Source organism: Antedon bifida, chromosome 2 (assembly GCF_963402885.1).
Source record: "Antedon bifida chromosome 2, ecAntBifi1.1, whole genome shotgun sequence".
NCBI lineage: Eukaryota > Metazoa > Echinodermata > Crinoidea > Comatulida > Antedonidae > Antedon > Antedon bifida.
This window is the reverse complement of record NC_136227.1, coordinates 25284040-25310461: the sequence shown is the minus strand read 5'-3', so window position 1 is coordinate 25310461 and position 26422 is coordinate 25284040. Positions and strand designations below refer to the sequence as shown.

Below are 26422 nucleotides of genomic sequence, written 5' to 3'. Positions count from 1 at the left end.
AATGTTACCGTACCGTAAACTATACCTAGTGGCCTGACGTAGTTGCACGTCATAAAATTATAAACTATGTAAATGAAGGTCTAACCTTCCCCAATTTCACGTGTATATAAGTTCGAATTAATTAGTAACCATTATTTAATGAGCTTTCTGCTGCACACAGAAACCTGAAATATGTAAATTAAATAATAAAATCGGTACAACACGATTATATATTAAGAGCCATGGTAATAAGATTATGGATTATTGTGTTTTTATTTGTCAACAATGATTAATATGCAAATATTGAATAAATACAACTAAGCTTTAAATCGGTGTTCATTCTCTGTAAATACTTCAGTTTATTTTAAACATGTAGGCTACACGAGTCCACACCAACAATGACAGTTCCATATCGAAACTGCGTAAAGTTAAAGTGTGGTCAACGGTCGAATCCTTCGGACGTTTCTAATGGTTTTTACGAATAAAATGTGATATTAAAACTATCTGGAGAACTGATAACAGATTGCTGGTAGGGGTCTGAGAGATTCTCCTTGACCTCATAAAGTTTTAGCTTAGTTGGTTTTTATTAGCATGATCAGCTTGCACACCTCTTTCTATCCCCACGTGCACGCACACACGTCACACCTAGTACACACATGTACACCGTCTCTCTCCTCGGAAACGCTATGATAGCGCGCACGTCACTATGGTAAGCGCCACAAAGCTGGGGTAAAGGTAGGGTGGGGGTTGTGAGCAACAGAACAAATGTTCCAGATATCGTTTTAAGCAACGCATGCGCAGCAATCAAAGGCAAATTCAGAACTAAAAATTAAGTTTGTTTAAATAATATCGCGCGCAGAATCATGAAATGCCCTTCTATCTGATCTGACACGTGACCAGGAGCTCTAAAGTGGATATAATTATAATTCTATCATTGGTCTTTCAATGTTACGCCGACACTTTTTTTCTGTTTTTCTGTTATGTGATGTTAAATAATGTTCATGGTTAAGGGGGAAGGAGGGATTAGTCAGATGTTACGCAAATGAGTTGAAAGTTAACATTAAATTTAAACGTTTACGTGCTCGTGCGAAAGCTTCCTAGCACTTCATGTGTACATTGGTGGTGGTGATCAATCATGTTCGAAAATCCATACGCGAGGAATCAGAACACCGCGCGGCGTCCTGCGAAATGTGTGTCTGTTTCGCCAAGGAAAAAATCTTCCAACCCCTAAATCTCTCTGCTGTAACACTGCAATACTATTTTGTTTAAAAAAAAGTAATATTTTTGTATACTATTATATTAACATATAAAATTGTACCAAGGTAGGTCTAATCTGGCATGACAGGTATTGGGATGTGTGGGTCGTTCTTATGTTTCTAGGCCTAGGCTATGTCCTAGCTACGGATCTAGCCTAGTAGCCTAGATAAGCCTGTAGCTTAGGTAAACCTTATAGCCTACTTAAAATTTGATAGCTTATTATAGGATACATAGAATGTGTGCGCTCCCTCAACCTTGACGACAGCCATATTGTGGGTTTAGACTAGGCTGGACTGTCATTATGTGAAGAATGATTAGGTTTGCTAAACTTATTAATTATTATGGCTCATGTGTACTTACCTAGTCATTTGTCGAGACAAGTAGGAGGTTACCCGGTGTACTAGTATACACACGGCCACTGTCGCACACATACACTTATCATAACTAATCAAGAGGGCTGTTTAGGGTCACCCTCTATAAACAAGGTGAAATAAAAATTAATAATTAAAATAAATGGACAGATGTGTTAAGCACCGCCCCACAACCTCTTTCATTTCTATATTATTGTTCACCCATTTCACCAGTATATCACGTTCCTGAAGTTTTGATACATTTTGCTAGATATTATGGTATTACGACAATGATGGCTCTCCACTACGCTCACGATGATAAATCACTTGATAGTTCTTTGCTGGAAAATACGTATTATTTTTGGACGCAGGATCCATTACTTGATCAACAATACCATAAGTTAAAGCATTCTGGCGCTCTTCTAATTCGACCAAACCAACATGAAGTAGGTGGCTTAAATTACGCAGCCTCACCCACTGATGAACCGAAAGAAATTAAAGGAATCTCTCCTTATTGGTTAGACGAGCTTCACAAGAAAAATACGGAATGCTGGGAAAAATACAAACAAATTAAAAGTAAATACTCTGAAATGCGAAATCTACTGCCGGTGTTTAAATCTGAAGAAACTTTACAACAAGAAAAATTTTACCGTGCAGAGCTTGATACAAGTATAAAGGAAATGGAAGTCGCAGAGACACACAAGACATCAACAGAAGCAATCCAACGAATTACCGCGGATGAAATAAAATCACAACGCCCCAATATTGAATCTAGTGAAAGGGATGGAACTTATACCAATAGATTAGGAAAATCAAATAAAACAAGAACAATTGTTGAGTCATACAAATTGTCTCCAAAACATATTGACGAAACTTATCGCGAGATAAGGACAATTTTGAATAATAAAGACGATTATAAGGTCAAAGGTACTAATAATAAGTCAACCGGTCGGCTATTCAATGATAAACGAGGGAAATACTTTGATATGAGTTTAACTTCTCTACAAATAAAAGATATGTTAGCAGACTGTAATGCAACTGATGATGATATTGATGAAATTAAAGTAGTTCAAACAATTAAAAAAGTGTCAAAGGAAAGATTTATTGAACAACAAAACACTATTGTATTGAAACAGGATTCAAATTGCACAAATGCCGTAGAAAATGATGCACGTAAATTCAAGACAAATGATACCTCATCGTTTAAGGATTATTCTATTCACATTGTCACCGAAGGAAAAGTAGACCAATCAATAGGTAAAGAACAAACTAGTAACTGTAGGCCTACTGTTAGTAACAAGACTTTGTCCACGAAGAATCAAATATCCCAACCATCGGATCAAGAGAATGTCCTACGTATTCAGGATAACGAAACCAAACAAAAACTAAATGAATTCGTTGATCTTTTTCGCGCAAACATTCACAAGCTTGCGCAGTGCGTCGTAAGTCCGATTAAAATCAGGGTAAGTATTTAGAAGTAGCCCTGTTGTTGACGTTTATTTTTTATCATTACGTTATTATTATAATAAAAAATATTTTCTGTTATGTTAAATAACGTACACAATTATATTCTTTCTATTTTTGAATTTGACAATTTAAAAAAGTCCCATCAAATCACATAATTAAAAGACTGCTAAATCATTTTTTTTTCCAGCAAGAACTTGGATATCTGATTGGTGCAGCAGACACGGATATTACACTGAAGGGACATTTGCATGGTATGTCACCGGAGAAAGTAATAATGCATCGTTTAGGCCACTCTATTCGAATTATTCATGTGGTATAATATGACCATAAATGTTTACATAATGACCTCACGTATCTTATGGCGAGGCGAAGACCAAAAATTGTGATTGTTTAAAAAAGGATGAACTTAATGCCTCCGTCCAATCCACTTTCTAAGAGAGAAAAAGGGTGATGGAGAGAAAGAGAAAAAAGAGAAACAATGATGAGAAGAAAAAAATTAACAACAATATCTAGGCATATTGCTTTGATATTAATCAGTGTGATTCTGTCGATTAATTTGGCCCTCCCAACTCACCACGATAACCGCGGGAGTTTCAAATCTCGCTCTCCCGCTAAAACCCCTGTGGCCGTATTCACCAATCTCACTTAGGCTAAGGGAAATACTTACCCTTAAAATTTAAGAATTCCCTTAACAAAGGGAAACACTTAAGGGGTATTCACAAATGAGTTAAGGGATTCACTTACCTAAGGAAAACACTTAATTTAAGGGTAAAACTTAAGGGTAAAAATAATCATAAATATTCATGAGTTGTCCCATTGTCCAATCACAGAGGATTTAATTCCCCTATAGTCCAATCACTTTCCTCTCTAAAACTAATTTGCATATTTAAAAAAAGAGTAAGGGGTTGGGGGGACGGGGAGGATGAAGAGAAAAGTGTATGGACGATGATCAATAAAAAGAAAATGGCAGTCAAAACAAAAACAAGTAAATGAATATTAAACCTAGACTAATTTGTATGAGGATCAAGAAAAATAGGTCTAGCTTAGATGTTACTAACAAACCAACATTCTGTGTAGGCCTATGCATCCTAGGCTGGTTACTGGGCAGACCAACAGGGGGCCTAGCATCTCTACCTAGCCTACTAGAATGGGGCTAAATTTCTATTACAACGAAATGGGAAGCCATCTTCCACGAAAATAATGGCAGTCAAAACAAAACAAATAAATGAATATATAGGCATAGACTAATTTGTATGGTGGGGATCAGCAAAAAAAGGTCTAGGCCTAGGCCTAGATGCTACTCAAACCAAACATGAATCCTAGGCCGGTTAGTGGGCAGACCAACAGGGGGCCTAGCATCTCTACCTAGCCTAGACTGGGGCCATCTACAAGTAGGCATAGTACTCGCACATACAGAATCGTCAGCACAACCAAGGTACTGAATAGTTAAGGGAACTTTTAAGGGACCTCTGAGGTCCCTTAAAAGTTAAGGGGAAAATAGACCAAGTTAAGGGTTTCCCTTAACCTTAAACCCTTTGTGAATACCACTTAAGTGAAACCCTTAATATTTTCTTGATTTTAAGGGAAATTCTTAGGATTTAAGGGAAATATCTCACTTAAGTGTGATTGGTGAATACGGCCACTGGTGGTCGAGGTGGTACCGGGTATTTGTCCGGGTAGCAATAGGCCGTTGTCGAAAGGTCGGGTGGCTAAACGGACAAGAACACCAAAAGGCATATTAACCAACTGTAAGTAAGTAGGCATATACTGTGACACCAGTAAGGTTGGAGCAATACCATATTCTAACATTGACAAATAATGTTTACACGTTAATTATGACACTGTAAGACATTTATGTTTTACATTAAGTTAAAAACAATGCTAACACGTTTTTAAGCAATATGTTGACATGTTATTAAGTGAAAGAAATGTTGACATTTTATTTAGTTAAGTAAAAGAAATGTTGACATTGTATTTAGTTAAGTAAAAGAAATGTTGACATGTTATTAATGTAAAAGAAATGTTGACATGTTATTAATGTAAAAGAAATGTTGATATTTTATTCGGTAAAAGAAATGTTGACATTTTATTAGGTAAAAGAAATGTTGACATGTTATTAATTTAAAAGAAATGTTTACCTGTTATTATTGTAAAAGAAATGTAGACATTTTATTAGGTAAAAGAAATGTTGACATGTTTTACGTAAAGAAATTGACATTTTATTAGGCAAAAGAAATGTTGAAATGTTATTAAGTAAAAGAAATGTTGACATTTTATTAAGTAAAAAAATGTTGACATGTTAATAGTGTAAAAGAAATGTTGACATTTTATTCGGTAAAAGAAATGTTGCCATGTTATTAAGCAAAAGAAAAGTTGAAATATTTCGCAGTAAAAGAAATGCTGACACTTTTATTAAGTAAAAGAAATGTTGACATGTTATTAATGTAAAAGAAATGTTGAAATTTTATTAAGCAAAAGAAATGTTGAAATTTTATTAGGTAAAAGAAATGTTCACATGTTATTATTAATGTAAAAGAAATGTTGAAATTTTATTAGGTAAAAGAAAACGACCTGTTATTAATGTAAAGAAATGTTGTCATTTTATTAGTTAAAAGAAATTGACATTTTATTAAGCAAAAGAAACCTGTTATTAATGCAAAGAAGTGTTGACATTTTATTAGGTAAAAGAAATGTTGACATTTTATTCGGTAAAAGAAATGTTGACATTTTATTTAGCAAAAGAAATGTTGACAATTTATTCAGTGAAAGAAATTTTGACATGTTTTAAGTAAAAAAAATGTATACATTTATTAAGCAAAAGAAAAGTTGACATATTATTCACTAACATAAATGTTGACATTTTATTAATGTAAAGAAATGTTGACATTATATTTAGCAAAACAGTGAAGTTTAAAAAAAGATATTTGTCTATGATACTGGAGAATATTATTATTATTATCAATATTTAATATTATTACTCAGGATCACTGATCGATTGCTATTTAACCTTAATCACAGGTATTGATCTAACGTAATCCACCTATCATTAAACCTAACACGTTTTAAAATACAAATTTAAAAAATGAATAATTCCCATGAAAGTGGTGGTCGATTAATCTTTTAATTTTATTTGGTCCTACATTTGGTGCTACAGTAAAGGATCTTTCACATCTGTTCCGGTACGGTTCCGGTCCGGCGCCGTAAAATCCAATCGAACGTGAATGTTTCGTTTTCACGCGGCTACCGTACCTACGCGCAATCGATTGGCGCATAGCCGCGTGGAGCGTCGTGATGATGTTCGATTCGCCGGACCGGAACCGTGCCGGGACAGGTGTGAAAGACCTTTAACTTGTGCCATTTTGTGAGTGCGGGGGCGAATCTAGTGGAGTATTGCGCTGGATTGCTTTTAAATAAATTGTTTACAAAATAATAATATTCTGTTAGCACGTTTAAAAAAATCTGGATCCACCTTTGGGCAACATTAGGACCCCTTATTGTGTTATAAATTCTATTTTACCCCTCCATCTCGATTTTATCGATGATTGTTCCGGACAATGTACACGTAGAGTGTATTTGATAGTGGTTTCAGCAATTTCGACACCTGTGTGGCAAACAACCACTTTGATTAAATTCGGACAGATATAAGATATTCCAATAACAACACACTAACAAATACTATGTTTAGAAAACACCTCAATTTATTTAAATGATCATATAAAAATGGTAATAAAGGGTTATTTCACACTTAAATTATAGATTAATTGTAATTTTTATTGTATCAATTTATTTTAAGTTTGTTTTATTTTCTATTTCCAGCTTTAGTAATAACAATGGACAATTTATAAATAAAATTTATAAAATAAATATGCCTCACCCAATACATTTTTACTTTAATTATGTAGCGCATATAAAAATTACAAGGCTTAACAATAATTTTAATTTAATTATAACACGATTTCGTACTTCATTTGGTCAATTTGATGTTTTATTTAGAGGCGCAAAACTTTGGAACAATCTACCTTTACTTTACAGAAAAATATCCTCAAAGAAACTCTTTAATTTTAAACTGAAACTTTATCTAGTAGAAAAACATGATTTGTGAATAACGTTATACTATTATATTCAAACTTATTTAATTTAACTTTACAATCAATTGTGTTAATAATTAATGCATTTTACTTTAAAGGCCAAAACTTAAGTAGCGAAAGCTGATTTATTTTGGTCACATTTGTTATTGAAGTTTTATTGTTTATGTTATGTTATGATAGTCATCACAAAACATTTGACATTTTCTTCTTTTTGTTTTTTAAAGATATATTCAAGCAAGTTATGAGCGAGTTAATAGGAGATGTGATCCGACTAAAAGGTCAACGAAATAACGAACTGCGTTTGCGACTGAATCGGGAAGCTGAAGTAAGTTGGCTGCGAGACCAACTACAAACATGTCGTATGAACAATGTTATCAGAAACCAACACAGATTATAAATGGAAATAATACGAAATTTTGCTCCTTCAATTAAAAACAATAAATAAACCCAATTTAAAGAAAATCATCGAAATCAATTAGTTTTGGTCGATTTTTGCTTAGAATTAAAATTCATTGAAAATGTATTTTAATGTTTATGGAACTGAAGAAACAAACAACAAACAACCAACAATTAACTTGCAATGGTTTGGTATTACAGTATTAATATGGCTTTGTCAACATATTTAGTTTGTGAATTCAAGCTTGTGCGACGATTTATTTGCGGTATTCCGCATTTGAATATGATCAGTGATCTGAATAATATTAAATGGGAGAGTGTATGAAGAGGACACTGTGTAGATGTGTTTTTGTTGGTTTGATTATGAAATAAGCAATCAACTATGGACATAACATAAGAAAATTTACATATAAAATATGTATTTGATTCTAAAGAATCTGCGTCATAACATCTACACTAGGTTTTAGGAGATTTGACTTAATATTAGTAAAAAGAGAAATATTTTGGCACATATACATATACGTATAATACTTGAGCTTAAAACTTCAGCTGGTGGACAAAATGACATACAAAAGATGATAATAAACTTGGGGGAAAGTCGGTTACACGCAAAATGTCATTACAAGAGCTCTTGTTGTTAGCACTTTTTAGTGATTTTATTTTTGCTTCACAAAAACCATAAAAACAGTTTTGCTTCGGAATATTTTACCCTTTTTTGTGAAACAGAACCCCCTATTCAATGTACAACCTTGATAAGCTCTGGTAGTTTGCGCTATTTGCATCACAACAAGTAGGCCTAGTTAAAAAAGAAAGAACATATATATACAATATAATGCGCATATAATGAGTGAAATAACTTTATAAAAACTTCGAATTTGAATGTTATAATAATTCAAAGTCTAATTTTATTAATCAAACCAGCCTGCAACTATTAGATAAAGTGGAGGTTTACATTTATATTTTTGCGCCTGCATCGTGAAAGTCAAAGCTCTACCATAAACTATCTAGAAAAAAATAATGTCCTTATGACAAACATGTGACGGTGTTTCAAGACATGTGTCATAATATTGGAAAAATACTGGTAATTATATAATACTCAGGATCACCGATCGATTGCTGTCTGACCTTGATCACAAATATTGATCTAACGTAATCCACCGATCATTAAACCTAACAACACGTTTTAAAATACAAAATCAAAAAGTAAATAAATCCCATGAATCACGAATAACAGAAAACTATTTCACAACAGAAAAATCGATGAAATCCACGGCTCAAACAAAGCAATCGAAATAGAGTGAAAAATTAACAGCATAATCAATCACAGATTACTGTCAACTATTTCAAACCCTTGTTAAAAATTTAAATAATTAATATTTATAAGGATGATCCGATTACTAACTGTCGACACCAGTGTTACTTTTTGATAATACTATTGTAAATAATCTGCAATCATCAAAATTTATCATTTGTGGTGAAGAACTGGCCGAAAAAGGTACGTGCAAAAAAATCGTTGTATTTTAATAATATTAGTAATAATAGTAATAATAATTATTATACTGACACTGATAATTATAATAATAATAATGATGATAACATCATAAAAATAACATGATAATAATAATAAATAGAATATAATAAATATAATATTATAAATATTTCACTTATTTTTCACAGATGTTTAATAATAATAATAATGGTTATAATAATAATAATTATTACAATGTCAATAATCATAATATAATAATTAAATTATAAATATAATATAATAATAATCATAATATAAATATTTCACTTACTTTTCACAGATGTTTAGGTTAAGCTTTTTGCTGCTATTCGTCTGCTGTGCGAAGTTTGTAGTGAGTCAACAATCGCAAAAATGTTCACGGTACCACGAACTTGCAAACTTTCTGTCTGCCGTGCCTAGACGGGTAACCATAGCAGGTAAAGAATGAAATGAAAACCATAACTTAAATGTAGATATCTTCTCATTGTGTCTGAATATAATTTCACAAATAAAACATTCACCCACGATTATGTCCTTTAAAGCTAGATACAGATCTCATTTCTTTTCATAACAGTTAACTTCCAGTTTATATTTTTTGTTGCTATTATTATTAATTGTAATTGTATAAGTATTTACATTTGTATCCGTTTTTGTCGACAGGACAACAATGCAAAACAAGTATATTTCTACTTGACTGTGTATAATCCTGTATAAATATGTTGTTAAATAAATAAATAAATAAATAAAAATAATCTTGAGAGAAAATGTTTACCGACATGGTCCAAGATGTAAAATTGTTATATTTTCCCCGGTCCGGTCCGGTTGCTAATATACAACATAATTACTCCAGCAACTCTATTTTTTAGTAATTTGAGGATTGAGCCGCTCCCGCTCTCAACTCATTATGGAGGTTTACATAAGCTGAGAAACATTTTCTTTTGTCTATTAATTCTATAACTTCGTTCACCGGGAAATGATACAGCCACTGTGCTGTTACAACAAATTGTTCCGTTTTTTGTAGGCCATTCCTCACTTTATTTACTTGCAATCCTTATATTGTTATTGAGCATTATATTTTACTACATTTACCAAATGAAGTTTCTCTTTATACTTTTGTTATACATTTTATTCTAAATAATTGTGTTTATTTTAAATCAGTGCAATAGGAGACCTACTAGATAGTGACTAAGTTTACTTTAGGAATCCTATCTCTGTCTGGTTTTTTTTCGTGTTCTTTGTCCTCGTCTTGTAATGTATTTTTATGTATCATTTAAAAAAAAAATAAATAAAATGAAAATACCTTAATGTTGGTTGGTGTTCAGTTTTTAGCCGAAGAATCGCAGTAAAACACCATATTCACTCCCATTGTGAAATACCAATTCTCCAGACAAGTTAACGATTACATTGTTGTTATTCATTTTATTTTGTATGTGAAAAGAACAAGTCGTCGAAGAAGAAGAAATAGGTGTGGATGAAAACGAAGTTGAAGGTATAACAATGTTTTGTTTATTGTACCACCCCATATAATTTATTCTTTTATTTTTATGTAATAATTCTTTTAAGAAATAACATTAATTAAATGCTAATTATGCAGACCTGTGAACTATATCGGGTAATAATTACTAGTCATTCATAAAAAGTTATAACAAAGTGCGACAGTATTTAATACAAATTGCGACAAATAGTTATTAAAAAGTGCGACAAATTTATCACAAAGTGCGGCAGCGCTGAGTTATTACAAAGTGCGACAAATTTATTACAAAGTACAATAGCAGTTACTGTATTACAAAGTGCGGCAGTGGTTATTGCAAAGTGCGACAGCAGTTATTAAAAAGTAGTGCCATAGTATTATGTTATTTTAAAGTGTGACATCAGTTATTACAAAGTGCGACAACTTTATTTTAAAAATGCGATAGCAGTTATTACAAATTCCATAATAGTTATTTCAAAGTGCGACAATAGTTATTACAAATTGCTACACGTTTATTACAAAGTATCAGTTATTAAAATAGTTATTATAAAAGTGTGATAATTTGTTTACAAAGTTTGACAATTTTTTTTTTAAATAGTGTGACAATTTGTTTGCAAATTAAATACAGATGTATTTAATTTAAATTCACTTTTTGTTTATTTTCAGAACTCCAAAACGCTGACGAAGGTAAGCATTTTTTTATAAATATGCCTATACAATCTTTATTATAAGAAAAGATTATTGAATAATAATGATCTATTACACAAAAACTAAGAAGCAAAATAACGCACAATAACACATACAGGAGCGAAAAAATAACCTCACATATAGCCGCCCTATAAAAACAGTCATGCGTTACCAGTGTGGTTTATCCTTTGCCATTTCCACAAATAGTCGCCCTATAAAACAGTCATGCGTTACTAGTATGATTTATTCTTTGCCATTGCCACAAATAGCCGCCCTTTAAAACAGTCATGCGTTACCAGTATGGTTTATTCTTTGCCATTGCCACAAATAGCCGCCCTATAAAACAGTCATGCGTTACCATTATGGTTTATTCTTTGCCATTGCCACAAATAGCCGTCCTATAAAACAGTCATGCGTTACCAGTATGGTTTATTCTTTTACAATTGCCACAAATAGCCGCCCTATAAAAACAGTCATGCGTTACCAGTGTGGTTTATCCTTTGCCATTTCCACAAATAGCCGCCCTATAAAACAGTCATGCGTTACCAGTATGGTTTATTCTTTGCCATTGCCACAAATAGCCGCCCTATAAAACAGTCATGCGTTACCAATGTGGTTTATTCTTTGCCATTGCCACACATAGCCGCCCTATAAAAACAGTCATGCGTTACCAATATGGTTTATTCTTTGCCATTGCCACAAATAGCCGCCCTATAAAACAGTCATGCGTTACCAATATGGTTTATTCTTTGCAATTGCCACAAATAGCCTCCCTAAAAAACAGTCATGCGTTGCCATTATGGTTTATTCTTTGCAATTTCCACAAATAGCCGCCCTATAAAAACAGTCATGCGTTACCAGTATTGTTTATTATTTGCCATTGCCACAAATAGCCGCCCTATAAAACAGTCATGCGTTACCAATATGGTTTATTCTTTGCAATTGCCACAAATAGCCGCCCTATAAAACAGTCATGCGTTACCAATATGGTTTATTCTTTGCAATTGCCACAAATAGCCGCCCTATAAAAACAGTCATGCGTTACAAGTACACTTGACACAAGTAGTTTACATCCATCGTGTCATTTCCCTACCCCCTTGGGGTAGAATTAGATTTACATGGAAAGTCACATATTGCTCATTCTTCTGAGGGCCTACTTCTGTAAAATATTTATACAACATATACTGCCCATCCTGTAATGATGAATTGTGGAATGTTTTTTATTGCAGATGTTGTAGAGATTGTTGAAGTTGTCGAACCGAGTAAGTAATTTATATACATTAAACTACTGCAGCAATGGAAGCATGATCAATGTTGAATGTGAACCTCACGCTTACAGTATGCATTGTTAGGAGGCTTTCGATTTGCGACTTCTGTACCTAGAACCTGATACCATAGAAACTAAGACACATGACGTAATATTAATTTGTTGCGCGCATGTGTTTAAGAGTTTGAGTCAAGTCAGTCGTCGTCGTCGAACTCAGTTTCGGCGATTCCAGGTCCAGGTGACGACTTTGGGTTATGTACCAACAAACATGCGCATTTCAATATGTTTTGGTGTGCATGGTCTTGCAAAAAAAAAATTAGTGGACGACGACGACTTGGGCCAAATAAAGTAATGCATAGGCCTACAGATATAGGTCGAAAATCAAAACCCTATTACTGTACTGAAAATACCATCTCACTTTTAATTTTATAGCAATCCTAACAAGAGGGGAACGTGTTACTGCTTCACAAAGTTCTGAGGGATGGTCCGGTGTGGCATCACGGGCAATTGATGGCGGTTTACAAACTGGCTACAGTAGTGGCTCCTGTACTCACACACGTAATTATCTGCATGTTATTATTATTATTTACATTATTTTTGTTAAATTGAATAATATTTAGTGGGTGAAAATTATGCGGTGTGGGGAGGTCATGTCCAAATAATGAATTACCTTGAGTATTATGTATTCAAAATACTGTACCACCAGGCTACAATAAATTAAAAGAGCATGACGTTTTAAAGCATACACGCACTAGTTTTTTGAGAAATCAAGCTCATATTTGATACACACAATACGCACATAATACTTCTACTAATAATCAAGAATTGTTCACATTTCATTTGTAAAGAAAACTCTGGTACCAGCTGGTGGAAGGCTGACTTGGCGGAGACCAGTGACATTTTGTTTGTCAGGATTTATAACCGGAACTGTAAGTTATTTACTCACGTATTTTCCTTTTGACTTTTTACGATTTGTCAAACGATAACTATTATTTGTTATTAAAATTACGAAACATAAGTTTTCCTGAATCCTAGGTGATGATTGCTTTCTGGTCGTAATCACTTGATCGCTTAGTTGTTGAAGTAAAGGGTTCAGAGTAGGCCTAATAATGTATTATCCTTCTCATTTAATTTTTAAAGAATCGTAACATTTTTTCGTTTTGATAAATCATCGTTGTGCTAGATGGAACTCTATTGGAACTGAGCTTTAGTCTTTAAAAAATATATAAAATAAGGGTATAATAATAAGTAATACGATATATATAGATCTAGACCAGATTCGATAGTATGAACGCTTCTTTTTGTTAACACTAAACCCATTTTTCCATAAATGCGACGACGTACGTATGCGCAACGCAAGTGATCATACAAGCGACAGTTCAGATAATCACAACTTTGTATGAATAATTATTTACCAAGTTAGATAAGTTGCTGGACGTATTCCTCCTTCTTGTGTTGCGTTCCGTGGGAACCAAGCATAAGTAAGTCAATGTTGTATGTTGATTATGTTTACAATTGAATATCCGTATGAATCAACTATTGCTTATATAGCTCATGGCGAACGTTTGGAATCAGCCGTAGTACGCGTTGGAGACAACGAAAATGCCGATGCCAATGCTCCGTGTGGAAGTCCCGTAACTACGATTGACGTCAGAAACGGACCAGTCATCGACAAGTATTGTGCTGCCGGGACGAGGGGAAGATACATCAGTGTTCATGTTGCTAATTACCTCACTTTGTGCGAAGTAGAAGCTTATTCTGCAGGTAAGAAGCAGCAACATTTCGCCAATAATGTTTTCACTGATGAATTATAATACAGAGGTTTTTAGAAAACTGCGCAAACGATATCAAAAATACATTTATCTGGGTTGTACGTTTTATAAAATATTATAGTGGTTTAAGCCTCTATATTTTAATTGATGTATATGATATGATGTATGAAAATACACAGGAAATCAAATAATTAACACTAAAACACTACGGTATAACACTATAATATTTTAAATGCGCGAACAAATACGTTTATTTATCAAATCATAGTGTGAAAATAGTGCTATGTACAATGTTAAAGTAAAGTGATAAAATTAACTCATCAAATCTGGGGTCTTAGAAAACTAATAGATATGTTTGGGTTATGATTGAGGAAATCAATACAAATACAACTGTCCAACTCAAAAGAGTAGAAAGTGATTCAGAAATGATTCATCTGTAATACTAAACGCCTCGTTTATATAATATTTCAACATTACAGAGTTGCTGAGTCAAGGCCGTTTCGCTACGCAAAGTTCTGTGGGATGGAGTGGCGTAGCAAGCAGAGCAGTTGATGCTTCGCACTCTGGGAACTACAATCGTAATACCTGCACTCACACACGTAAGTTAGATATGATAAATAATGACGTTTATTGTACCCTTCGGATGTCTGAATGTTGTAGACAAAATAAGCAAACATCTAATATTTGTATGATTCTGTGGAATGTAGTTTTTTAAATAACAATATCAATAAGTTGAATAATGTGATTTTCCTTTTAGAGCGCCAACCTCAGAATTGGTGGAAGCTTGATCTTGGAAATTCTTACACAGTCAGATTCGTGAGAATATACAATAGACACGGTAAAAACTTATCTAGGCAAAAAACATGAATTATTCGTTCATATTCTGCTACTTTATTAAATATGCATTAGGTGTGACGTAATAATTGGACTGCCTCACATTATATAATTACTTGGGGCAAGTTTAGGTAACAACCAATATACATTCCTATTACTTTCTGTTTTTAAATTCATGTTAAAACAATACGTTAGTACAATTGTCATATGTACCGTATTGTACATTATAACAATAGAAACAAAAATAGGCCTAATAAAGTTTATTTTTAATACTGAGAAATTAAAGTAACAATGAATTAAATTTAAGATTGCTGTAGAGAGCGATTAGCTGGTGCCATCGTCCGTGTTGGTGATGACGAAGGCATGACGTCAAATCCTCAATGTGGAGATCCAATAACAGCTGATGACACTACTGCATCATCCATCATCGACCGACAGTGCAGTCCTACACTTGATGGTCAATACGTCAGTATATCCCTAGAAAACAACTACCTAACTCTTTGTGAAGTCGAAGTATGGGGAGATGGTATGAACTAATGTAGTTAACGCAATAGCGTATTAATGTGTAAAATCATGTACAAATCTTTCTGAATAATAATAAATAATAGCTATAATTATGATATTTATATAATAAAAAGTACATAGATAATGTCAGTTTTTTAGAGATAAAAAATAAATGTCATGGTCACTTGTGTGTGTGTCTGTATGCATACAATGTTCCAAGCTAAAATAGAATTCTTTGTTTATCTTTTTTAGGAGATATGGAAAGACCTGTCGTTTCTGAATCTCCTTCTGGTAAGGCTCACTACTGGTCATAACAGATCAAACAATCATCTGAATCCTATTCTTGACTTATTTATGATCATTAAATAACTAATTTTAAATAGGGTTAGATTCTAGCCCAATGAAACAGAGGGTACTGCACAACCAGCATGATGATAATAATAATTATTATTATGAAGTATTTTAAAATTAATTTAAAATGAAAAAAATGAATGAATATGGTACAATTACGTCATTCGAGACGTGATTCGAGAAGAGAAGAGAAGAGCAAATATCTGACAATACCTTGTTCCCTGAAGCAAAGCTACTTTAAAATAGATATTCAATTTAAACCTGTTTACGGCTGCTTCTTCATTGGACTTGAATCTAACTCTATTCAGGCAAGCTCGATTGTCTAGAACGCTAGGCTAGAGATACCGGAGGAGGTATTGGGTTAGTGTCCCAAATTTGAATTGTATTTATGTTTACTTGCTAAGGGTTGTTGTCGGCTGGAAAACCAACTGCCCAGAGCTCATTAGGATGGCATGGTTTATCGATGAGAGCCGTTGATGGCGATTACGGAGCAAGATACAACCAGAGAACTTGTACTCATACTCGTGAGTTTTTGCATTAATGATTATAGTGTACATTCTGTTATTATTACTGTTGCCAATAATTATATTATTAGTTGGCTATTTTTTAATATTTTTGTTTAATTACTTACACTGTTTGTTTTTCAATTTGTTTGCACGGAGACCGGTCCACAAAGTTATCTTCTTAACTTATAAAACATTCATTGTGTATTGGATGACTTCACAAAAGCTTAAAATCTCGACTTACCTGTAACTCAGTTCCTAAACGCTAAATCTATTGTTTATTTCGAGTTTTTTTTTTGCAAAAATGTGTGGTCTGCATTTCAACCAATTGAAAAGCTAGATGTACCCACAGATGATTCTTTCGATTTACCGAAATTTTCGCTAGCGTAAATGTATATAGATTGATGTTAGTGTTATGTATGATTATTAAAATAATAAGCATGCATCTGTAGACATTGTATTCAATTAAAAATGTGTTTATATTCCACGTTTAGAAAACGACAACCCGAGTTGGTGGAGAGTTGATCTTGGACAATCACTAACTGTACGATATGTGAGGATAAGGAATCGAGCAGGTTTGAATGATGAATTTTATTTTTTTAAATCAGTTAATGTTTACGAACGTAAATGTAATTGTACAGTATTGGTAAATTACAGTAATAGTGATAATAAACGTCGATCTTATATTACCGCTAATGCACAAAACTTCTAAGCGCTTCACATTATTAACACGGTAATGTTTTGGATCAAACACGTCTGGAAACATGCTCCCATAATGTTGCATCCGTAATCAGCGCAGGTATGTCTTGACCTTACCAGGTACCATGTTTACACCTGGAGAGAGGCAAACGTAAGTAGAGTGTCTTGCCTAAGGATACAAGCAATGCGACGAAATTCGGATTCGAACTCACGATCAGTAGTCCATGCTACACGCCCTTACGCCCATCATATTATATCATGTTGACTGGGACATTTTATTATGATAATAACATTACCTCCTACCAATTATTATTTTGTAATTTTTTGCACCTAGATTGTTGCAGTGATCGATTAAATAATGCACAAGTTCGTGTTGGTGACAACGAAGATGTGATATCAAACGCTGAATGTGGAGAAGCATTTACTTTGGAAGACATCACCAATGTACCTTCCCCAGACAGAATCTGCAATGGCGATGAAGGCCTTCAGGGACGGTACGTTAGCGTGAATGTAAACAACTATCTAACTCTCTGTGAGGTTGAGGTTTATGACGGAGGTGAGTACGAATACCATACGATTTGACGTTCTTGTGACGTTGAACATTCAGTAGTCTAGCCACTAGACACGGTATTTACAAAACAAAATTAGCCATCAAACATTGGGTAATGCATTTTAAATAAATATGAATAAATGTATAATATTCTCTTAATATAACAGTGTTGCTTACTGGAGGTACTGCTACTCAGAGCTCGGATGGATGGGGTGGAGAACCTGCAAGAGCAATTGATGGAAACCGAAATCATCTTTACGGAGGCCGCTCATGCACACACACCCGTAAGTATGCACAACCACACGCGTTGTTGATTAGATTTGGAGTTGGAGGTAAAATAATATAAAATAAAGAGAGAATCTAAACATGTGTGTGAAGAGTGTACTGGAATTTTACTATATCATATATGATTCCACCGAACTATCGAGTTAAAATAACGATTGTGAGGCATTTGATAAACTTGACATGTTTTACTATAATAATAATGTCACATTTTTATAGCGCTCTTTTATGAATACAAATTATCATTCACTACATGAATGACTTATGTTACACTTCAACTACATGTACAGTTAAGTGTGATCTAGCACGACAGGGTAACTCCTACTCGTCTCGAAAGTGTCTTTACAATTGACAGTTATTATCCCATCCATGGAGCGAGTGATCCTTTGATTCTTTCTTTATTTATTTATCCAAAAATTAAAAACAAATACATAAATATAACATTATAATATATAAAACATTTAAATAATTGGATAAAAAGGAAGAAGAGAAAAGAATTGTCCCCCTCATTTTTCAACAGCAAAATCATTAAATTATTGAAATGAAATTGAAAGTAAGACTTCTATGACACGCATGAAGTATCGTATGTAATTTCAGAAAATACAGTATATAAGAAGAATAGATTGTGCGTGAATATAAACAGTGGCGCATCAGGACCAGTGCCTAAGAAATGCGTAACCCAAAATAATTGTATTCTTCAGGGCGGCGGATCTTTGGATCCACCTGTGGTAAAACTGGAACTGGAATCGGAATGTTTAACGTTGCTTTGATGAACCTCATTAGCCATTAGCGCGATTCCGGAATGCAGTGGTGGAACGTAAAGGCTCATTTAAACAGAATAATAAAAGTATTATTATACAACATTGATCGTGGATAAAGACAAAATCGTGGGCGAAATTGATACTTTTTATGTGCTCAGAAATCGATTGAAACTACCTATAAATTACCCAATGAGCCCGGCTTCTAGGGAGCCCTTCGCGGCCCCCTATCCCCAAACCTTATGTTGCTCGCTTCGCTCACAAAGTATTTTATTTTTATACGTCCCCCACTATTAAAAACAGATCTGCGCCGTTGCTTGTGACTTTGCACGGATTACGGTTCCACTGTGTTAACCACTCGGCCACTCACTCACTATACGTAAAATACAAAACGTATTACAATGAAAAATATGAAAAGAAATAAAATGAAGGCACATTCCTGAAAAGATGAATAGCATATCGAGTGTGAACAAAGAAAAAAAAGGATGACCTATTAGGTTACTATTCATCTTTCTTTCTTTTTAACATTTTAAATCGTTACCTTGGCAGACGAAAACAATTTTCTCTTTTTGCTCAAAAGAGTACAATAATAGTTATAAATAATTGACATAAATAACATAATACCATGTTAATTCCGTCAGAATTTTAAATACAGTAACACACATTTGTTATATTGATCATTGGAGTAAAAGACAACAAATGCTTATTGATTGATTTAAATAAAAACTAGTCAATAATAAAATGTATGAAATGTTTAAAACCTAGTACAAAATGTCAGAACATTTATCTGACTGGGTTTATGTTCTATTACCTAGTTTATTCTCCATTTTAGGCTGAAAATATATTTATTTTACATCTGGTGAATGCTTTTTATCATTACACATTTTCTTTTTATTATTTAATGTTTTGTCTTCGTTTTAGAGAATCAACCTGACTCATGGTGGAAAGTCGATCTTCTGGAAACTTTTGACATTACTTCCGTAACCATTTTCAACAGAGCAGGTAAGTAAAACTTACAATGCTTTCTCTCCGGAAGTGCGTACACCCTAAGTTTATTCATACAAAAAGCCGAGAACTTTTTGCCTTTTGTCATTACATAAAACATGAGAAACAGATGTAAGATGATAATTCATTTTCTTCTAAATACCAGATTGTTGTACAGATCGGATAGTCGGTGCTGTCATTCGGGTGAGCCGCGAAGAAGATAGCCAATCTGGTGAACAATGTGGCGAACCAGTTAGAAGCATTGATGTTTCACGCTCACCCAGAATCGTTCGAAAGTGCACCCTTAATGGCCAATATGTTTCGGTTACCGTCAGTAACTACCTCACCCTCTGTGAAGTGGAAGTTTTTGGAACACGTAAGTCAGAAATAAAATTTCATAGGTATAATAATAAATCCTAAAACATATACAACATCACGTGTCATTCTGCTGCAAACAAATCCAAATCCCGGTAATGATGTGGTGACGTTAGTTTCATTGGAAGCATATTGGAGGATTAGGAAATTGACTAGACGCATTGTTCCCGGATATCGCTTTAGGCGACGCAAGCGCAGCAATAAAAGTCATATTAACACTAAATTTAATTCGTTTATTAACCAATTTTTGTTGCATGGTACACCATGACTGAATTATTCAAATGTTTGACTAATGTATGGGCATGTTGGAAGTTATGCATATAAATGAGTTTATAAAGTGACTCGTTGTAAGCATGTTGTGCTGTAGTGCTCTAGGATAGTGGGTAAGGTTTGTGTTGTGTGTTGTTTGATTGTGAGGTGTCTGAGATGATAGACGATAGCCATGTGTACGAATATCACATATAATTCGTCAAATTAAAATCTAGCTTTCCGTTTCCTTTTTTCTAGACACAAAGAAAGCAACTGTTTGTATAAAGCCATCCGACCTTTTAAACAAGTGCCCGTGTTGAGCCGTGAAATGTGCTAAAAGTTAAATTTGTGCAAACAACCACATTTGTGCAAACATGGCACCCTCACATGTACATGCAAATCTGTAAAAATGTATAATCCACTAATGTGCACATCACGCCGTTAAATGTAAAAACGATCAGTTTTTACGTTGAATGTGCAAATGAGATTCTACAATTGTGCAGACCTGTATTTTTATATATTTTTTTGCATACGGATTTATATGAGCTCTGGTTTTATCAAAAACTAAAAAAATACCATGCCCTGTTCAAAATGCTCTGTGCAATTTGAATATTAATGCAAGAAAATCCTCACAATTTCAAACTGTATAAATTGTTCAAATCGCGCATAACAGTAATACAGTTTAAATACAAATAAATAAATATAATAATAATAATCTAATTTAATTATGTTTTGTGAATTTCTTTGAAATGAGAGGACAACTATAATGGACTTCAATTTCGACGCTATGGAAGTTACCATCTCACGCAAACAGCGACCTCGTGCCAGTCCTAATCCTGACATGATTGTGATTGGTTTTTTTTTTCAAAACAGATTATTTCAGCCTGTATTAGGTCTACTACAAATTAATATGGAGTGGCTATATTTTGAAATCATACCATGTTTGCACAAATGTGTTGTTTGCACATTTGAGGGTGCCATGTTTGCACGTGGTTGTTTGCACAAATGTGACTTTGTGCACATTTCACGGGTTGGTAGAAAACAATCATCCTTTCTTTGTTAATAATTATATTATTTATTTCTTTAGCTGATGCTGACACCATAGCTGCACGAGAAGCAGGTAACAATTTAATTGTTATAAATAATATTCTTCTAGAGATTTACTTGATCTAAATTTGAAATTAATATTGTATTTCAAACCATGGGGTTGACTATGTGGCATTTTGTTTATATTCTGATAATGCTATTATTTTAGCTGCCGCTGAAGCCGCCCGTTTGTTGGCGGAACAAGAACGAGCAGCAGAAGAAGCACGGCAGAGAGCAGAGGCCGAGGCACTGGCAGAAGCACAGCGCTTGTTAGAAGAGAACAGAGGTATAAGACTTGTTGGCGGTGATTCTGAAAGTGAAGGAAGGGTCGAAATATTCGTTAACAATGTATGGGGTAGCGTATGTGATGATTACTGGGACCTGTTTGATGCATCTGTTGCTTGCAGACAAATGGGGTTCGCGGCAGGAGCACTGGAAGCACCAATGCAAGCCAGATTCGGACAAGCTGTGGGAATAGTTATCCTTCTAGACGACCTTTCATGTTCTAATGCAGCTGGAGAGGGAGGTTTGACAGATTGTCCTAATGCTGGCATTGGTATTCACAACTGTGCTCACAGTGAGGATGCTGGTGCTGTATGTAATAGTAAGTATTATAATTAAACAATTGTGTTTATCAAATTTTAATTTTCTCTATGTTGAAACAGACAGCAGACAGTCATCTTAACGGTATTAAATAATTCATAGGGTTTTAATATCTTCTTTACACTTATTTCATTAAAAAAAGTGTATACATTGAGTACGTACTTCTAGTCATCCATAAGATAAATCACCATCATTATGGAACACAATCAGTAATTTAAAGGTCCATTATAAACGACTCCAATGTCCGATACTATATTATTAGACTATAAGTAGACAATAAGTATATTGATTTTAAGTAATGCGGAGTAAAATAAACATAACATCTTCATATTTGTTTAGCCGGCAGTCCACCACCTATTCCTAGCATACATGTTCGACTTGTTGGCGGAAGTAGTGATAACGAAGGTAGAGTAGAGGTGTACATCAACGGCTTCTGGGGAACTGTTTGTGATGACTCTTGGGACATTAATGACGCAAATGTCTTCTGCAGACAAGCGGGCTTTGAACACGGTGCACAGGATGCCCTGCAAAACGCTCCCTTTGGACAAGGTACGTCATTAAGCATCGCCCTGGACGATGAAGCTTGCTCTGGAACGGAAACAGATTTTATGAGCTGCGGAAACGCGGGTATCGGAAGACACAACTGTGGTCACCACGAGGATGCTGGTGTTATTTGTAATAGTAAGTTGTCGCTTTTTTTTCTTTGGTGGGGTGTCCACATTTATTCTCATATGCATAAATATAAAGACTAAATAAAATAGGGTTAGTACGGTACACTATCAGTGTCTAATATCCCTTATTATCTTCAATTATATTTATTTTCTTTCTTTTTAAATTCTTGCAAACATTCATAAAAGATATGTTTATTTCTTTTCTACAGCATCAATGGTTTTTTTTCTTTCAGTATTTGTATACTCATTCTCTGTATACTTCACATACAGAATATAATTTGTTTTATGTGAATTAGCTTTTCTATAGAATATTCATATAAAATATATATTTTCCATGTTACAAAGGTTATACACAAACACAATCTAGTTAATAATGTTCACAATTCTCTCTTATCCTATTTCAACCACATAATTTTCCTTTCAATTAAGCCTCTTTTAATTATAATGTTTGTATTACTTGCCTTATAATGTTCTTATCATTTGTAAAAATGTTGAGATGTAACCTGAATTTTAATTCATTTAAAAACATATTGAATACTGATGTCCTCCATATCCATTTATTAACTTCCATAAGTATTTTACGTTTGTATAAACAGAATATTCCTTAAGTTCCAATTTTGTATAAGAAAATTTTCAATTTTTTTAAAGGAAATTATGTAAGTTGTCGCTACTCCCTTGTATAATAAACTGATTATCCAGTATGTGTAATATATTCGTTTAAATTAACACTATGCAATTAACTATGTCAATGAATTACTTATCTTTCAAAATTACCACCACTAAGTGTTTTATCTTTCATAGTTATGGCACCAGCACCAGCTGTACTTGTTAGACTAGTTGGAGGTGGTGCGGCCAACGAAGGAAGAGTTGAAGTGTGGAGGCTTGGACATTGGGGAACTGTTTGTGACGATTATTGGTCAGCAGAGGACGCGCGTGTGGTCTGTCTCCAACTAGGTTTTACTAGCGGAGAAATGGATTCACCATTACGCGCTAGGTTCGGGCCTGGTAGTGGTGACATTCATTTGGATGATGTCAGGTGTAGTGGATCCGAGAGTAGTGTACTCGATTGCCCTTCCATTCATAATCATAACTGTGGCCACCATGAAGATGCTAGTGTTATATGTTATAGTAAGTTTTTGGGGCTTAGTGTTGGGGTATGTTCTAAAATTGGGTAGCCGGCCTGCTCTGAGTAATTTGTGTCATGTACATCGTTATACAGTATATTTAAGCGCCTTGCTCAGTAGTAAGGACCATCTCAAGATGCACTTTCGATAAATTCTCTTCGCCAACCACGAATTCAAAATTATTCATGTTTTACTTGAAATATCCTAAAACGTAGACACAGACACGTCGCATTTAGCAAGTGCTAAATCCAATTTTCAATTTATAATTAATTCCGGTCATGAGAGGCCCGTTGGGGCCTGGTTATTATACCTAATTATTTTGAGGCTTACCAATGACCAAATACCGTGACCATCACAATAACATTATATATTGGAAATAATAATCGTTTTGTTGGAAAAAAGTGTATTAAACACAGAGAGACTAGTTTTGTGGATTAAAAAAATGTATCGATTATAAAAGTATTAATACTGTATTCACAGGTAATGAAGGTACTGCCGGTGGCGTTCGATTAGTCGGAGGATCAAACGAACGTGAAGGCCGTGTTGAAATTTATTTAAGTGGAAGGTGGGGTACAGTATGTGATGACTACTGGGATAGTAACGATGGTAATGTATTGTGCAGACAGCTAGGCTTTGGTTTAGCAAGTGAAGCCACATCGAATGCTAGGTTTGGACAAGGAGGTGGTTCGATTAACTTGGATGATGTTAGATGTTCCGGATCAGAGACCAGTCTTGGTACCTGCGGTAACAGAGGTATAGGAGTCCACAACTGTGCACATTCCGAAGACGCCGGTGTCATTTGTCTTGGTACAGTATAGATATAAATAAAATGTGTATGCGTTTGATAATATAGGGCCTACTTTTAAATATTTCTATTTGAAATAATAACTATAAATGATGATGTGAACCTACTGTATCACATATAGGTAATTCAAAACAGAGTAACGAAACAACGAAGAACCAAACAAATTACATACGAAAAGTTTGTTATTAAATACAACAACCTTTAAAGGAGAACATTTTCTTAGCAAGTACCATCAAAGTTAGTCAGCGGAATGTATGGACTATATAGCGTGTAAAAGAAGACTTAAGGCTGAAATGTTTATCGAGTGCAACTGGTGGGGAATGTATAGTTATTATAATACACTGTTCCATTCGTCAACTTCGCATCACATATTAATTATGATAATTGAATTAGGCCTAATGGTTGTTTGTAAACTCATGAGTAACTCTGTGATGCATTCGAATTCAAAACTCAATTGTGGTTTCAATAGCCACATGATGGTTCAGAGAAGGACGATTATGTGAAGATTTTAATGCAATAGATTTGAACGACTTCGAAATCTTAAAGCTCTGTCTACACTATCAAACTTTATGTGACAAAAAAATATGATGTGTCTATATCTGGACATGTCATATCACTACGGTACCGTATTTAGGCTTTCATAGTGTAGACAGAGCTTTAGGCCTACCTGATCATCTCATATTACTTCTAGTTACTCGTTAATCGTTTATTAAGTTGTTACGTTAGGTAGTATATCAAATATTTGTAAAATATGACGATGAGTAGTAGTTTGTTAAGTTAATTTTTACATTTGATTTTATAAAGCCATTAACCGACCTGCGCTGATAAGACTTGTTGGCGGAAATGGACATTTCGGACGAGTTGAAATAAATATTGATGGAGAGTGGGGCACTGTGTGTGATGATTACTTTGGCATAGAGGAAGCTCGGGTTGTCTGCAGACGATTAAATTTAGCAGCAGCTACTGAGGCAATATCAAGGGCCGAATATGGTCCAGGAAGCGGGCCTATATTATATGATGACCTTGGTTGTAATGGAAATGAAGATGATTTGGCTGCTTGCTCCTCTAATGGAATTAGAAGACACAACTGCGCTCATTCTGAGGATGCTTCTGTCTACTGCGGGCCTAGACGTAAATATTATAATTAATTACATACGTTAATATTTTTTTAATATTTAATAAAGCGCTGTTGTTTCGCCGTACCACCCTATCCAATCTAATGAACCCGGATCTAATGGTTAAAGCGCATACATATCAAGCAGATTGGGATTTGGATTCGAATCGGTTTGGGCTGGATTTTTCTTATTCTCACAGAATTCCCCATCTTTACAGAGTACTTGATACATTTTCAGTTTTTCAATTTTACAATTATTACACAATGCTCGATTTGTTTTATTTTCTCTGCAGCTGTACCTCCTGTACTCCATTGCCACTGGTGGAGAGGATGTTGGTGGGGTTAAAGCAAGTTCTACGTGGCATCTCTGATGAACTACAGAAAGAAAGATATCTTATATTTTGTCTTTTGGGGAAATTTATATCTTTTTGTGGGGATTCTTTATATTTCTAGAATTGTATTCATACGATTTGAAACAATTAAATACTATTAATGCAACAATACCTTTTGAATATTCCTTTTTTTGTGTTACATTGCGTATGTATGTCTTAGCTGCTGAGCGAGTTAAGTTGGTGAGTCTTGTCCAAAAAAAATGGGGGTTTTTTTTCCAAGAAAAACGACAATAGCGACATTTTGTCGAGAATAGCGTCAGTGCTGTGTCAACAAAATAGAGAAACGGTCCAATAGAG

General features: G+C 34.2%; 2 protein-coding genes across 3 annotated transcripts; both read left to right on the top strand.

The window, feature by feature from the left end:
• Positions 1-1873: 1873 nt before the first annotated feature.
• On the top strand, positions 1874-7787 carry LOC144858766 (uncharacterized). Of its 2 annotated transcripts, none has more exons than XM_078714873.1 (3): positions 1874-2972; positions 3242-3304; positions 7366-7787. In XM_078714873.1, the coding sequence occupies exons 1-3, from the start codon at positions 1877-1879 to the stop codon at positions 7536-7538; spliced, it is 1332 nt and encodes a 443-aa protein (XP_078570999.1). In that variant the 5' UTR covers positions 1874-1876; the 3' UTR covers positions 7539-7787. The 2 variants fall into 2 exon arrangements, with proteins under 2 accessions (XP_078570999.1, XP_078570998.1); XM_078714872.1 differs by having other exon boundaries at positions 1874-3049; positions 3241-3304.
• A 1232-nt stretch (positions 7788-9019) lies between these two features.
• Positions 9020-26202, top strand: LOC144858724 (uncharacterized). The gene is made up of 25 exons (XM_078714822.1): positions 9020-9032; positions 9346-9481; positions 10483-10533; positions 11182-11202; positions 12432-12464; positions 12902-13027; positions 13318-13398; positions 14021-14233; positions 14721-14840; positions 14999-15079; positions 15383-15601; positions 15832-15870; positions 16335-16454; positions 16928-17008; positions 17467-17688; positions 17850-17966; positions 19644-19724; positions 19873-20082; positions 21418-21450; positions 21586-22020; positions 22359-22700; positions 23492-23818; positions 24295-24621; positions 25424-25750; positions 26027-26202. Exons 2-25 carry the CDS (start codon positions 9346-9348, stop codon positions 26077-26079), a joined length of 3795 nt encoding a protein of 1264 aa, XP_078570948.1. The 5' UTR covers positions 9020-9032; the 3' UTR covers positions 26080-26202.
• The last annotated feature ends 220 nt before the right edge of the window (positions 26203-26422 follow it).